Source organism: Amblyraja radiata, chromosome 17, assembly GCF_010909765.2.
Source record: "Amblyraja radiata isolate CabotCenter1 chromosome 17, sAmbRad1.1.pri, whole genome shotgun sequence".
NCBI classification, from domain to species: domain Eukaryota; kingdom Metazoa; phylum Chordata; class Chondrichthyes; order Rajiformes; family Rajidae; genus Amblyraja; species Amblyraja radiata.
The window spans coordinates 2888750-2905281 of record NC_045972.1 but is presented as its reverse complement, the minus strand read 5'-3'; the positions used below and the strand labels follow the sequence as shown (position 1 = coordinate 2905281).

Here is a 16532-nt window from a genome sequence, read left to right as displayed (position 1 = left end):
ATTCCCGCCTTTATCCTGCAATCTTACCTTCTCCCAGATTACCCCCTCGTGTTTAAAAAGGTATAAAAAACACTGGGAATTTCCTTAATCCAACTCCATTTTGTGGCTCCTCATGGACCCTTTTAATTGCCCACTGGTTCAGAAAGTGTAGCAGAGATAGAACATTCCCGCTGATAGTGGAGAGGAGGGAGAAGTCTACACAGGAAGCAGAAACACAGGATTCTAATTTACCTCAGCAGGTTTCAGAAATAACAACAGCTCTTCATAAGGTCATAACTAAGTGAAAGGAGCAAAATTAGGCCATTTTACCCATCAAATCTACTACATCATTCAATCATGGCTGATCTATCTCTATCTTAACCCCATTCTCCTGCCTTCTCCCCATAATCCCTAACCCCTGTACTAATCAAGAATCTATCCATCTCTGCCTTAAAAATATCCATTGACTTGGCCTCCACAGCCTTATGTGGCAATTAATTCCACAGATACACCACCCTCTGACTAAAGAAACTCCAGCAAATACAGGCCCAGTGTCGTCAAACGCTGCTGATTTTAATAATGTTGTGAGGATCTTAGTGAAGGGGGCCATGCAGTGCAGATAGAAGAAGATGATTTGGTGATTGATAACATAAACAACTTTGAGTTGGTAACAGAGGTTCACACGGTTGATTGAACACAATCAATACCGTGGATGCATTTTGAGGGGGGTTTTTTGGTCACCCATTATCTAATAGCTAATCTGAAAATAATTAACCTTTGAATTAAAAAAATACATTCATCATTAGAATACCAATTGGAATTGAAACAAAACCCTGGGAGGAAGGAATATTAATGCTGTAAATAGGCTTTGAACTTTTTTTAAATTTAATTTCCTTCATAAGCAGTAAAATGTACTGATTAAGTCTACAAGTTTTCTCTCAGTACAAAATTAGATATAGTTCCTCTTCCATATCCAGCTAATAATTTTATTTTAATTTAGGATCTAATGTTTGTGTTCTGTATACCACTGCATATTATGCTGCACCTTACGATAGAATTAATACATAATATTATTTTAAGAATGTGGGGTGTTTTTGTTTAGTTCTCTGACTGTTCGGCATAATTTTGCAGCCAGTATAGCACTCACACAATGACATATGACAAGGATTATGGCAAAACAGGCTGCGGCAGCATCGGATCCAGACAAGTCACAATTCATCCAGTTCAGACCATATCGTGCATAAACGCGCTCCCTCCTCTTGCAAATGTCGGTGCCATTAACCTGCAGGACAAAATACAAGTAAACACCAACTGCTGCTGCATAACCCAGAGAAGCCAGTATATTGAATATTACTTCAAAAATCAACCACTTCAAGGGCATAGTATGTAAATTCTGAGCGCCCTTAATCATAATGGCCAGAGTAATGGCAAACATGGCGATGGTCACTCCAATGCCAGAGTAGAGTCCAGGTGCTCGCATTAAAATAAACTCTCGATCAAGTTTCTGTACATCCTTTAGTTGTTCCCCTTCAAGTGGAGAATAATTGCTGTTGATGCTGAAGAAGCTTGTTGCCAGTCCGCCATTGCTGCTGTATCCCGAGAGAACGACATATGATGCCACCACACACACCAACACCAGCAGGTTTAACACGGCCTCCAGCATCTGTACTATACCTGGCAAAAGAGGAATGTCAAGTGATGAATGTAAGTACATTTCAACTTTTGAAGTCCCATCTTCCTTCATCCTAGTTGCCTTACATGGAACGATTAAGACAGAATAAATGTTTATTTAATATACTTCTGGCTAAATGACCTTGGAATTGAGAATTTCTCATCTGAAATAGATTGCCAAGTCTCAGTGGGTTGTGTCTATGACAGACAGAAGTAATTGAACTAAACCTATAAATGGATAACATTAAAAAAAATACAAAAATGGCTTCTCTTCACTGCCTACAAGTGAGTAGCGGCATCAACTAGTGGCCAACTGATGCATCTTTCACTATGTAAAATAATCTTTCACTCTGGTGCAGCCGTTAGTGCTGCTGTTCACAGCGACAGACACCCTGGTTCCATCCTGACCTCAGATTCTGTCAATGTGGAGTTTGCATGTTCTCCCTGTTACCATGTCGTTTTCTTCCAGGTTTACATTTTCCTCGCAAAGACCTGCAGGTGTTTAGGTTAATTGGCCTCTTTAAAATGCCCATAATGTGAATAATGCACGTGGGAATACACCGGGTTATTGGGTATTGATGGTCATAGTGCTCACTGCCCAAATGGAGTAATTCAATCAATCAAACAATATTTTTATTTGTGTGGTTTCCTAATAATTCATCATGCAGTAATTTAGCATAAAGCAAAGGCAAAAAGGCTTGGCCCCACTGCATATTTTTGTCTCGACTCAAATAAACAAAACTTAAGAAAAAAGAAAATGTTCTGCTGGATTCACTTCAGATAAAAATGTGTAAATTTCCTTATCTTTCTTGTTATTCCCTGTACCATACTTACTTCACCTGGCCTCTTAAGAAGTGAGCAAACGTGTGTTAACACAGAATTCCCTCAACTTCAAGATAGTTGGAAAAAATATCAGAAAGTAAGGAAAGTTAAAACTGATCAATTGTATTTGACAAACACTATACAGGGTTGCAGTTCAATTATATTTGAACTTTCACCTTTGCCTTGAAATGAAGTGAAAATGTATCTACAGATATTGGCTCACAGGATCTAACCATGTTCATTATATTCAGTATGGAATGATGTACATAAGGTAAACATAAACCATGACTAAAATGCAGGACCAGAAAATGGGAAGTGGCAAAGTGAAATGACAGCAGCAACCACGGCCATCTGACAAACAAGAACATGCTAACTAAACAAAAACTGAATATCATTTAGTTAGTAATGTACCTGGTCAGCATTAACTCATTATCACCTATCCACAGCCACCAGTGGACTATTGTGCACTCACATTTCCTTCATTATCGTTGTTTTTTGCATATCTTCCATTTAATTGTCCTAAGTACAGTCTATATCTCTCATTCCCCTCTCCCCTGGCTCTGAGTCTGACGAAGGGTCTCGACCCGAAACATCACCTATTCCTTTTTTCGAGAGATGCTGTCTGACCCGTTAAGTTAAGTTTAGTTTAGTTCAGATACAGCAGGGAAACAGGCCCTTCCGCTTACCGAGTCCGCACTGACGAGCGATGCCCGCACATTAACACAAGCCTACACTTACACCAAGTATACAACCCCAAGCCAATTAACCTACAAACCTGTACGTCTTTGGTGTGTGGGAGGAAACCGAAGATCTCGGAGAAACCCCACGCGGTCACGGGTAAGACGTACAAACGTACAGACAGCGTCCGTAGTCAGGATCGAACACGGGTCTCCGGCGCTGCAAACGCTGTAAGACAGCAACTCTACTGTTGCGCCACCGTGCCGCGAGTTATGTCTGTCTTCAGTTTAAACCAGCATCTACAGTTCCTCCCTACACCCTCAATATTACCTTAGTGAATGTGTATGAATTATGTTTTTAGAATCATAGAATGATATAGCATGGACACAGGCCCTTCAGCCCAACTTGCCCACACCGGCCAACATGTCCCAGCCACAATAGTCCCACCTGCCTGTGTTTGGCACGTATTCCTCCAAAACTATCCTATACTTGTGTCTGCCTAACTGTTTCTTAAATGTTGCGATAGTCCCTGCCTCAACTACCTCCTCTGGCAGCTTGTTCCAGACACCCACCAATTTTTGTGTGAAAATGTTACCCCTCAGGCTCCTATGAAATCTTTTGCCCTTCACCTTAAACCTATGTCCTCTGGTTCTCGATTCCCCTACACTGGGCAAGAGACCGTTCATCTACCTGATCTATTCCTCTCATGATTTTATACAACTCTATAAGATCACCCTCATCCTCCTGCGCTCCAAGGAATAGAGACCCAGCCTGCTCAACCTCTCTCTTTAGCTCACACCCTCTAGTCCTGGCAACTTCCTCGTAAATCTTATCTGTACCCTTTTTACCTTTACAATATCTTTCCTATAACATGGTGCCCAGAACTGAACACAATATTCTAAATGCGACCTCACCAACGTCTTATACAACTGCAACATGACCTCCCAACTTCTATACTCATTACTCTGACTGATGAAGGCCAAAGTGCCAAAAGCCTTTTTGACCACCTTATCCACCTGTGATTCGACCTTCAAGGAACCATGCACCTGCACTCCTAGACTCCTCTGCTCTACAATACTCCCCAGAGCCCTACCATTTATTGTGTAGGTCCTGCCCATGTTAGACTTTCCAAAATGCCACACCTCACATTTTGTCCAAAGGATGACTGATAGTCATGTGAAACATAACTACATATATTGATTTTGTATCATTCTTCTCGTACCATCTCATGTTTCAACACACGCATTCCAAGGTGCATGACAACCCAACCCATAAAAATGCGAAGAGGAAGAGAAACTTAAACACCACCACATAATTTGGTAAATCAAGTGGAAGGAGATTCGAAGACCATTAAAATCAAAGAAATTATGCTTTTGACCACATATATTCCAAAATAATTCCATTTATGTTCAGCGTCCAAGGGAAGGGGCAAGGAGAATGACCATTGAGGTTAAATTGCATTATGGATAAATTATTCTGGGAGCAAAATTGAATGAAGGACTCGAGTTCACCAAGAAAACTAGCTTTGTTTACAGTTCCCTAAGTTTTGGAATAACATCAACATAGAACATCCACGTCAGCTACCTCTAATGAGTTCTGGAAATGATTCTCTATTGAAAGGGCAACTGTACGAAGCACAATTTCAGTAGCACATCGTGCCGCAATTATCTCAGGCGCTTCAGCTCCTCATTTCCAGCTGCCCTTCATGAGACCAGAGGGAACTGTAGACCTCTTTACAGCCACTTTATATACATCTCGATGGATTCCAACAGTAAACCATTTTAATGGATTTTAGAAAAATAACTGACGTCACTAATCAGCTCCATAATACATGAAGAAAGGCTAAAACACATCTTCACCTCCACTTTAACTTTCATGTGTTCACAATTTCATGCCATACTACAAATTAAAGTAGAATTTCCTTTTGTGATTAATAAATGGAACATAGAACAGTACAGTGTAGGACGGAAGTGTACAGATGCTGGTTTCAACTCCACATAAGCAGAAAGAGCTGGAGTAACTCAGCAGGTCAAGCAGCATCTCTGGAGAAAAGACTCTCAGCCTGAAGAACCGCAAACATCACCTATTCTTTTTTTCTAGAGATGCTATCTGACCTGCTGAGTTACTCCAGTACAGCACAGGAATGGGCCCTTCGGCCCACAGCGTTTGTGCTGAATGTGGCCTCGTTAAACTGATCTCATCTGCTTGTCCATGATCCATATCCCTCTGTTCCTGGACTTTCATGTACCTATATAAAAGCCTGCACCACCACCCATGGCAATGCGTTCCAGGCCCCACCACTCTTTGTGTAAAACACTTGCTCCACACATTCCCCTCTCACAGTATGGCGATGCCCTCTAGTGTTGAAGAAGGAACTGCAGATGCTGGAAAATTGAAGGTAGACAAAAGTGCTGGATAAACTCAGCGGGTGCAGCAGCATCTATGGAGCGAAGGAAATAGGCAACGTTTCAGGCCGAAACCTTTCTTCAGTCCCAACACCAATCCCTGAGGTACACCACGAGTCACACCCCTCCAATCAAAAAGACAACCTTCCACCAACTTCCTTCCATGAAACCAATTTTCTAGACAGCTAATAGGCTCGCTGGCCTATAGATCCCAGGCTTTTTCTTTCAGCATAAATAGAGGCACAACATCAGCCACCCTCCAGTCTTCTAGCACCTCACCCGCATCTCACCTCACAGGTATCTCAGCCAGGCTGCCTGCAATTTTGTCTCTAACTCCCCACAGCGATCTCAGATATATCTGATAGAGCCAGGAGGTTTGTCCACCTTCATACGCCTTGGAACGTTCAGCACCTCCTTGACCATGATGTTTACCGCCCTCAACACTGTCCCAAGTTCCCCAGTCTGCACGTTTGCCTCCACAGTAAACACAGTGGGGAAATACTCATTGAGGGTTTTGCCCATCTCCTGCTGCTCCACACTGAGATGACTGATTTGGTTTCTGAGGGGCCCTATTTTCTTTCTAGTCACCCTTATTCCCTTAACGTACTTACAACATATCTTTAGATTTCCCTTAATATTATGTCAGAGCTATCTCCTGCCAACGTTTCCCCTCCTGATTTTCCCAACTTTTCCCTCTTTTCGCCCACCTGCCTTGCCCTTCACTTTAACAGGGACATTTTTTTTTTAGGACTGGAGGCCTGTGACTGGTGTGAGCCTCAGGGATCGGAGCTGGGTCCCTTGCTATTTATGGTTTATATCAACGATTCAGATGAGAATGTGCAAGGCATGATTGGTAAGTTTGCAGATGACACTAAAAGCCCTGTCCCACGGTATGAGTTAATTCCAAGAGTTCTCCCGAAAAAACCTAACTCGTGGTAAGCACGGAGAATGAACGTAGCGGGTACGTCGGAGCTCGGGGACGTCTCTTAGCGGCTCGTAACGCTAACGGCAGGTACTCAGGAAGACTCGCTAACGGCAGGTAAGCACGGGAAGACTAGTGAAGATTTTTCAACATGTTGAAAAATGGCCACGAGAGCCCCGAGTATCGACGAGTGGCCATTACCTTAAATCTCCGAGTTCGAATCAGGGCAAACTCGGGAGAGCTCTTGGAATGAACTCGTACCCTGGGACAGGGCTTTAAAGTGGGTAGGAAAGAACTGCAGATGCTGGTTTAAATCGAAGGTAGACACAAAATGCTGGAGTAACTCAGCGGGACAGGCAGCATCTTTTGAGAGAAGGAATGGGTGACGTTTGGGGTCGAGACCCTTCCTCAGACCATTGTAGATGATGAAGATGGTTGTCAGCAGGATCTTGATCAGCTGGGCTGAGGAATAGCTGAAGAATTAGCTGAAGAATTAAAATGGAGTTTAATGGTGATAGGTAGGAGGTGTTGCATTTTGAGGTCAAAGCAGGGCACGACCTTCACAGTGAATGTTACGGCTCTCGGGAGCGTTGTGGACTAGAAGGTTATTGGAATACAGGTACACCGTTCTCTCAAAGTGGCTTCACAGGTAGATAGGGTGGTAAAGGCGGCTTTAGCCTTCATCAATCAGGGCATTGGGTATAGAAGTTGGAAGTTCAAGAGTCAAGATGTCCCAGATAGAACAATGACATTCTTACTTGCTGCAGCACAACGGAATATGTAAACAATATGATTAAAGAGAAACAAAAGTTCAGTGTGTATATATATACACATACTCACAAGTACACACATATATATGTATACACATACACATACACACATACTCAAAAAACAAACAACAATAGTCCACTAATAATAATAATAGTCTATTGCAGTTCCGAGCTTATTTGAGGTTGTCGTGTTTAATAGCCTGATGGCTGCAGGGAAGAAGTTTGGGACATTATGTTACAGTTGTATAAGACTTTGGTGAGGTCACATTTGGAGAATAATGGTCAGTTTTGCTCACCCTGCTATAGAAAGGATGTCTTTAAGTTGGAAGCAGAGAAGATTTACGACGATGTTGCCAAGGCTTAAAGGACTGAAGTATAGGGGAAGGTTGGGTGGGTTAGGACTTTATTCTCTTGGGGCACAGGAATCCAAGAAGTGAACTTATAGAGGTGTATAAAATCATGAGGAATAGATAGGTGAATGCACTGAGTCTTTTAGACAATAGACAATAGACAATGGGTGTGGGAGTAGGCCATTCGGCCCTTCGAGCCAGCACCGTCATTCAATGTGATCATGGCTGATCATCCCCAATCAGTACCCCGTTCCTGCCTTCTCCCCATATCCCCAGATTCTGCTATCTTTAAGAGCCCTATCTAGCTCTCTCTTGAAAGTATCCAGAGAACCGGCCTTCACCGCCCTCTGATGCAGAGAATTCCACAGACTCGCAACTCTGTGAGAAAAAGTGTTTCCTTGCCTCCGTTCAAAATGGTTTGCCCCTTATTCTTAAACTGCGGCCCCTGGTTCTTGACTTCCCCAACATCCTACTCTTTGTTTCCTGCCTCTAGCGTGTCCAAACCCTTAATAATCTTATATGTTTCAATAAGATCTCCTCTCATCCTCCTAAACTCCAGAGTATACAAGCACAGCCGCTCCATTCTCTCAGCATACGACAGTCCCGCCATCCCGGGAATTAGCCTTGTAAACCTACGCTGCACTCAATAGCAAGAATGTCCTTCCTTAAATTAGGGGACCAAAACTGCACACAATACTCCAGGTGTGGTCTCACTAGGGCCCTATACAACTGCAGATGACTCAACTCCTCTTGTTATAAAGGCCAACATGCCATTTGCTTTCCTCACTGCCTGCTGTACCTGCATGCTTACTTTCATTGACTGATGAACAAGGACCCCCAAGATCCCGTTGTACTTCCCCTTTTTCCATCTTGACACCATTTACATAATAATATGCCTTCCTATTTTTGCTACATAACCTCACATTTATCCACATTAAACTGCATCTGCCATGCATCTGCCCACTCAGCCAACCTTTCCAAGTCACCCTGCATTCTCATAGCATCCTCCTCACAGTTCACACTGCCACCCAGCTTTGTGTCATCCGCACATTTGCTAATGTTACTTTGAATCCCTTCATCTAAATCATTGATGTATATTGTACCAGCACCGAGCCTTGTGGTACCCCACTAATTACTGCCTGCCATTCTGAAAGGGACCCGTTAACCCCTACTCTTTGTTTCCTGTCTGCCAACCAATTTTCTATCCACGACATCACCCTACCCCCAATACCATATGCTCTAATTTTAGTCATCAGACTCCCGTGCAGGACCTTATCAAAGGCTTTCTGAAAGTCCAGGTACACTACATCCACTGGTACCCCTTGACCATTTTCCTAGTTACATCCTCAAAAAATTCCAGATGATTAGTCAAGCATTTCATAAATCCATGCTGACTTGGACCGATCCTGTTAATGCTATCCAAATGTGACATTATGTGGGGAATTGACACCAGCGTCTTCCCCACCACCGATGTCAGACTAACTGGTCAATAATTACCTATTTTCTCTCTCCTGCCTTTCTTAAAAAGTGGGATAACATTAGCTACCCTCCAATCCACAGGAACTGATCCTGAATCTATAGAACATTGGAAAATAATCACCAATGCGTCCACAATTTCTAGAGCCACTTCCTTAAGTACCCTGGGATGCCGACCATCAGGCCCTGGAGATTTATCAGCCTTCAGTCCCATCAGTCTATTCAACACCATTTCCTGCCTGATGTGAATTTCCTTCAGTTCCTCCGTTACCCTAGATCCTCTGACCACTAGTACATCAGGAGATTGTTTGTGTTTTCCTTAGTGAAGACAGATCCAAAGTACCTGTTCAACTCGTCTGCCATTTCCTTGTTCCTCATAATAAATTCACCTGTTTCAGTCTTCAAGGGTCCAACTTTGGTCTTAACTAATGTTTTCCCCTTCACATACCTAAAGAAGCTTTTACTATCCTCCTTTATATTCTTGGCAAGCTTACCTTCGTACCTCATTTTGTCTCCCCGTATTGCTTTTTTAGTTCTCTTCTGTTGTTCTTTAAACATTACCCAATCCTCTTGCTTCCTGCTCATCTGTGCTATGTTGTACTTCTCTTTTATTTTTATACTGTCCCTGACTTCCCTTGTCAGCCACGGTCTCCCCTTACTCCCCTTGGAGCCTTTCTTCCTCTTTGGAATTAACTGATCCTGAACCTTCTGTATTATTCCCAGAAATACCTGCCATTGTTGTTCCACTGTCATCCCTGCTGGGGTATCTTTCCAGTCAACTTTGGCCAGCTCCTCCCTCTTAGCTCCATAGTCTCCTTTATTCAACTGTAATACTGACACTTCCGATTTGCCCTTCTCCCTCTCCAATTGTAAATTAAACGTGACCATATTATGGTCACTATCTCCTAATGACACCTTAACCTCAAGTTCATTATCAAATCCTGGATTTGATAAAGGATTTTACCCTGGATAGGGGAATCAAGTGAACACAGGTTGTAAGTGAGAGAGGCAAGATTTCATAGAAACCTGAGGGGCAACGTTTTCACTCAGAGAGTGAAAGTACAAACGGTCACAGGGAGAATGTACAAACTCCATGCAGGTTCAGCAGAACTGAAACAAAAGGATTAGCGTGAATGTTAGAATGGAAGATAATTATGTGACTGAACCACACAAACCAGTTACACCAGAAATGTTGCATTTTTCCTGGTCCTGACCTGTTTCTGACTCAATGCAACAAGTAGAAACAGAGAATGAATCACAAAAAGTTCATTATTCAGTGCAAAACATATGGACTAATATTCCAATTCCATTTTGGCTGCTACTTTAGTAGTTGCTGCACTTATCTCAAATTAAATGCTTTAGTTATTGAGAAGGGATATTATCATAAGAGGTAGCAGAATTAGGCCTTTCGGCCCATCAAGTCTACTCCGCCATTGAATCATGGCTGATCTATCTCTCCCTCCGAACCCTATTTTCCTGCCTTCTCCACATAACCTCCAACACCCATACTAATGAAGAATCTATCTATCTCTGCCTTAAATATATCCACTGACTTTGCCTCCACAGCTTTCTGTGGCAAAGAATTCCACAGATTCACCACCCTCTGATGAAATAAATGTCTCCTCATCCACTTCCTAAAAGAACGTCCTTTCATTCTGAGGCTATGACCTCTTGTCCTAGACTCCCCACTAGTGGAAACATCCTCTCCACATCCACTCTATCCAAGCCTTTCACTATTCTGTACATTTCAATGAGGTCCCCCCACGTTCTTCTAAACTCCAGCGAGCACAGGCCCAGTGCCGACAAACGCTCATCATAGGTTAACCTACTCATTCCTGGGATCATTCTTGTAAATCTCCTCTAGACCCTCTTCAGAGCCAGCACATCCTTCCTCAAATATGGTGCCCAAAATAGCTCACAATGTTCCAAATGCGGCCTGACCAGCGCCTTATAGAGCCTCAGAATTACGTCCCTGTTTTCGTGTACAAGACCTCTTGCAACAAATGCTCACATTGCGTTTGCTTTCTTTATTACTGATTCAATTTGCAGATTAACATTTTGGGAATCCTCCCAAAACCAGCACTCCCAAGTCCCTTTACACCTCCGATTTCTGGATTCTCTCCCCATTTAGAAAATAGTCTACGCCTTTATTCCTACTACCAAAATGCATGCCCCACACTTTGCTACACTATATTCCATCCGCCACTTCTCTGCCCACTCTCCCAACCTGTCCAAGTCCTTCTGCAGTCCCTGCTTTCTCTACTCTACCTGCCCCTCCACCCGTTTTTGTATCATCCACAAACTTGGCCACAAAGCCATCAATCCCCTCGTCCAAAACATTTATATATTTTGTGAAGAGCAGAGGCCCCAGCACCGAGCCCTGTAGAACTCCGCTAGTCACTGGAAACCCAGTGGAAACTGGAAAACCAACTAGAAAAGGCCCCCTTTATTGCCACTCTTTGCCTTCTGCCATCCAGCCAACCTGCTATCCATGCTAGTACCCGCCCTTTGATACCATGGGCTCTCATCTTCCTTAGCAGTCTCCTGTGTGGCATCTTATCAAAGGCTGTCTGAAAAATTAGATAAACAACATCTACTGACTCTACTTTGTCTGTCCTGCCCTTCAAAGAATTCCAGCAAATTTGTCAGGCAAGACCTCCCCTTCACAGTGATGCTGACTTCAGCCTATATTGTCGTGAACTTCCAAGTACTCCGTAACCTCATCCTTTATAATGGACTAAAATCTTACCAAGCACTGAAGTCAGAGTAACTGGCCTATAGTTCCCACTATTCTGCTTTACTCCATTCTTGTGCAGCGAGGTAATATTGGCAATTTTCCAATCATCTGGAACCACTCCTAACTCTAGTGATTCTTGAAATATCACTATTAATGTCCCCACAATGTATCCAACTACAATTCTGAAATGCCCATACTCCCCCAGTACAGTGACTCAATTATTCCCAAAGTTATACTTCCCACCACCACAATCTGCTGCCAAAGCCTTAAACTCTGAAATTGTTTTTTTGAAATCATTATCTTCCCCACCACTCTCTTTCCTCCATGAAGACTTTCCTTAAATCAACCCCTTTGAATAGGCTTTTGACCATCTGCCCAAATAGTTCCTCGTATGGCTCAGTCAAATGTTATTGCACAACAGCAGTGAAGTACCATTTTTCTATTTTAAAAGGCAATATATACATTTTGGTTGCTGTTATACGCAAACCTTTACTGCTTAGCATATTAAATGTGATTTTATGTCTTACCTCGATTTGTGCAGAGGTAAAGACAGCTGGAACGGTTTGAAATTTCTCCTGAATCTTCATGCTTAAATTCATGCATAGATATTTTACCTTCAGTTATTACATATTCAGATGGTAAAGTTTCAGCATAACTAGTAAAAGAAATAAAAGGTTTGTTCTCCTGTGGTCTCAGAAATCTATTAACGAGTAAATCATGCAGTGACACTATTCCAAAAACATTTGCTGTAAGATTTGACTATTTATGAATAATATATAAATCGATTTAAAAGCATCTAGAATTACATTTTATCCACATGATGCTTTAATGATTGCTACATCCCAGTTTGCAGAAATAATTGATAATGGTCAAATGATTAATTAATTGAATTGTGGATTTAATGGTAAGAATTTTTTTTAAACAAGTAAATAAATAACGCCTTTACTTTTATTTTGCTTTGTAACCCTTATAAAGGATCTAACGGAAGTTCAGAAGAACTTATAGTTCAGAAGAACTATGATATTTCTGTTTCCCATTGAGATACTGAATTAATGCAACCTGCATGTGGAAGACAGGCTCAGCTTGCAATGTGGAAGACAAGCTGCATGTGGAAGAAGCTGCATGTGGAAGACAAGCCCAGCTTGCAATTTTCATCAATGTGGGATGTAATTCCGGTTGAAAGGAAACAGTAAAAATTGGAAAGAGCCCTGGTTTTCAAGGGAAATTGGACATCTTGTTCGGAAAAAGAGGGAGATCTACAATAATTATAGGCAGCATGAAGTAAATGAGGTGCTTGTGGAGTATAAGGAATGTAAAAAGAATCTTAAGAAATAAATTAGAAAAGCTAAAAGAAGATATGAGGTTGCTTTGGCAAGTAAGGTGAAAGTAAATCCAAAGGGTTTCTACAGCTATATTAATAGCAAAAGGATAACGAGGGATAAAATTGGTCCATTGGAGAAACAGAGTGGGCAGCTATCTGCAGAGCCAAAAGAGATGGGGGAGATATTGAACAATTTATTTTCTTCGGTATTCACCAAGGAGAAGGATATTGAATTATGTGAGGTAAGGGAAACGAGTAGAGTAGTTATGGATACTATGAGTTTCAAAGTAAAAGAAGTACTGACACTTTTGAAAAATATAAAAGTGGATAAGTCTCCAGGTCCTGACAGGATATTCCCTAGGACATTGAGGGAAGTTAGTGTAGAAATAGCCGGGGCTATGACAGAAATATTTCAAATGTCATTAGAAACGGGAATAGTCCCCGAGGATTGGCGTACTGCGCATGTTGTTCCATTGTTTAAAAAGGGTTCTAAGAGTAAACCTAGCAATTATAGACCTGTTAGTTTGGCTTCAGTGGTGGGCAAATTAATGGAAAAGATACTTAGAGATAATATATATAAGCATCTGGATAAACAGGGTCTGATTAGGAACACTCAACATGGATTTGTGCCTGGAAGGTCATGTTTGACTAATCTTCTTGAATTTTTTGAAGAGGTTACTAGGGAAATTGACGAGGGTAAAGCAGTGGATGTTGTCTATATGGACTTTAGTAAGGCCTTTGACAAGGTTCCTCATGGAAGGTTGGTTAAGAAGGTTAAACTGTTGGGTATAAATGCAGGAATAGCAAGATGGATTCAGCAGTGGCTGAATGGGAGAAGCCAGAGGGTAATGGTGGATGGCTGTTTGTCGGGTTGGAGGCAGGTGACTAGTGGGGTGCCTCAGGGATCTGTGTTGGGTCCTTTGTTGTTTGTCATGTACATCAATGATCTGGATGAAGGGGTGGTAAATTGGATTAGTAAGTATGCAGATGATACCAAGATAGGGGGTGTTGTGGATAATGAAGAGGATTTCCAAAGTCTACAGAGTGATTTAGGCCATTTGGAAAAATGGGCTGAAAGATGGCAGATGGAATTTAATGCTGATAAATGTGAGGTGTTACACCTTGGCAGGACAAATCAAAATAGGATGTACATGATAAATGGTAGGGAATTGAAGAATACAGTTGAACAGAGGGATCTGGGAATAACCGTGCATAGTTCCTTGAAGGTGGAATCTCATATAGATAGGGTGGTAAAGAAAGCTTTTGGTATGCTAGCCTTTATAAATCAGAGCATTGAGTATAGAAGCTGGGATGTAATGTTAAAATTGTACAAGGCATTGGTGAGACCAAATCTGGAGTATGGTGTACAATTTTGGTCGCCCAATTATAGGAAGGATGTCAACAAAATAGAGAGAGTACAGATGAGATTTACTAGAATGTTGCCTGGGTTTCAACAACTAAGTTACAGAGATAGGTTGAATAAGTTAGGTCTTTATTCTCTGGAGCGCAGAAGGTTAAGGGGGGACTTGATGGAGGTCTTTAAAACGATGAGAGGGATAGACAGAGTTGACGTGATCATGCTTTTCCCTTTGAGAATAGGGAAGATTCAAACAAGAGGACATGACTTCAGAATTAAGGGACAGAAGTTTAGGGGTAACATGAGGGGGAACTTCTTTACTCAGAGAGTGGTAGCGGTGTGGAATGAGCTTCCAGTGGAAGTGGTGGCGGCAGGTTCGTTGGTATCATTTAAAAATAAATTGGATAGGCATATGGATGAGAAGGGAATGGAGGGTTATGGTATGAGTGCAGGCAGGTGGGACTAAGGGAAAAAAGTTGTTCGGCACGGACTTGTAGGGCCGAGATGGCCTGTTTCCGTGCTGTAATTGTTATATGGTTATATGGTTGATTCATAGGATTCCTTTCCATTTTTTGACAGATTTAAGCAGAGGTAAAGTCATATTGTACACATATGTAGAGACAAGTATGTAGATGCTGGTCTACAAACAAAAGGCACAAAAGTGCAGGAGTAACTCAACGAGTCAGCCAGCATTTCTGGAGGACATCAATAGATGATGTATCAAATCAGGTTCCTTCTTCAGACTGATTGTAGTAGGGGGCAGAAAGCTGGAAGAGAGATGGGGACAGGACAAGGCCTGGCAAGTGATAGGTACATATAGGTGAAGGGGGTTTGTGTGATCTTATCATCTCAGGCCTTCGTCCAACCAAAACACTTTCAATGGGGTCCACATATCATTTTCTTGGCTTAGTCCTGCCCCCACTTCTCTTACAGCTCAAAGACAATTACTTTCATTTCGAGTGTCTTTCGTTACGAATTGCATATTTCATCAAACACGAATTGAACAATCTCCTGGCAGGCAGGTTTGCTAGTGGCAGGAGGGTTTAAACTAGATTGGCAGGGGGTGGGATCTTCTACAGGACAGAGGCAGGTGAGAGGTTAGAAGTTGGTGTGGAGCATTAATGCAGAATAGGCAGGAGAATGGCAGAGGGTGAGGGAGGAGTGTTGGCTTAAACTGCACGTATTGTAATGCAAGGGGGGCTGACGGGTAAGGCAGATGAGCTTAGGGCATGGATAGGTACGAGCGACTGGGACGTTGTAGCCATTACTGAAACCTGGTTAAGGGAGGGGCAGGACTGGCAGCTCAATAATCCGTGTACAGGAGCTTCAGGAGAGACAGGGGTGAGGGTAAAAGAGGAGGAGGGTTGCATTATTGGTTAAAGAGGATGTCACGGCTGTGGTCAGAGGTGACATTACGGACGGTTCATCTAGTGCAGGGCTGCCAACTCTCACGCTTGAGCGTGAGACTCACGCCCTCAAGCAAACTCTCACGCCCTCACGCTCATCAGAAATTTCTCACGCTCGGTGGTGAGAAATTTTGCGATCACCGAAAATTTCAAAACTCGGATAAACTGCATGGTCCGCGGGTGTTGGAGAGCCGGGGCTGCGGGAGGGATGGAAGCAGAACCAGCGGCGGGAACAGATGCGGGGAGCCGGGACTGGCGACGTGTTTGCGGCGCTGTCGAGTGTTTGCGGGGCTGATGCTGCAGCTCCGGCCATGGAGCACTCCGGACAGTGCGAGTGTCCCGGGCCGCGGAGCTGTCGGAAGCGTTGCGCCGCTGCCACGAGAGTCTCTGTGCCGAATGGACAGACTCTCAAAGGGAGGTGGAGAGAGAGAGAGGGGAGGGAGACAGTGGGGGGAGAGAGAGGGGGGTGAGAGGAGAGGGTGAGAGGAGAGAGACAGAGGGGGCGTGAATGGAGAGAGAGAAGAGGGAGCGAGAGGTAGGAGAGGGGGGGAAGAGAGAGAGAGGGGTGGAGAGGGTAGGCGAGAATGGGAGAGAGGGGGAAGAGAGAGGGGAGAAAGCCAGGGGAAGAGTGAGGTGGG

At 43.0% G+C, this 16532-nt stretch overlaps 1 protein-coding gene across 4 annotated transcripts in view; it reads right to left on the bottom strand.

Annotated features, from left to right (window-relative positions):
* Positions 1 to 429: 429 nt before the first annotated feature.
* Positions 430 to 16532, bottom strand: part of LOC116982418 (MARVEL domain-containing protein 3-like) — a 22915-nt gene continuing 6812 nt past the window's right edge. For all 4 annotated transcript variants that reach the window (XM_033035627.1, XM_033035626.1, XM_033035625.1 and 1 more), the window contains 2 exons: positions 12338 to 12465; positions 430 to 1653 (listed from right to left, as the gene is read on the bottom strand). In XM_033035627.1, the coding sequence (XP_032891518.1) occupies positions 1055 to 1653; positions 12338 to 12465 (727 nt within the window). In that variant the 3' untranslated portion in view covers positions 430 to 1054. The remainder of the gene's footprint in view (positions 1654 to 12337; positions 12466 to 16532) is intronic.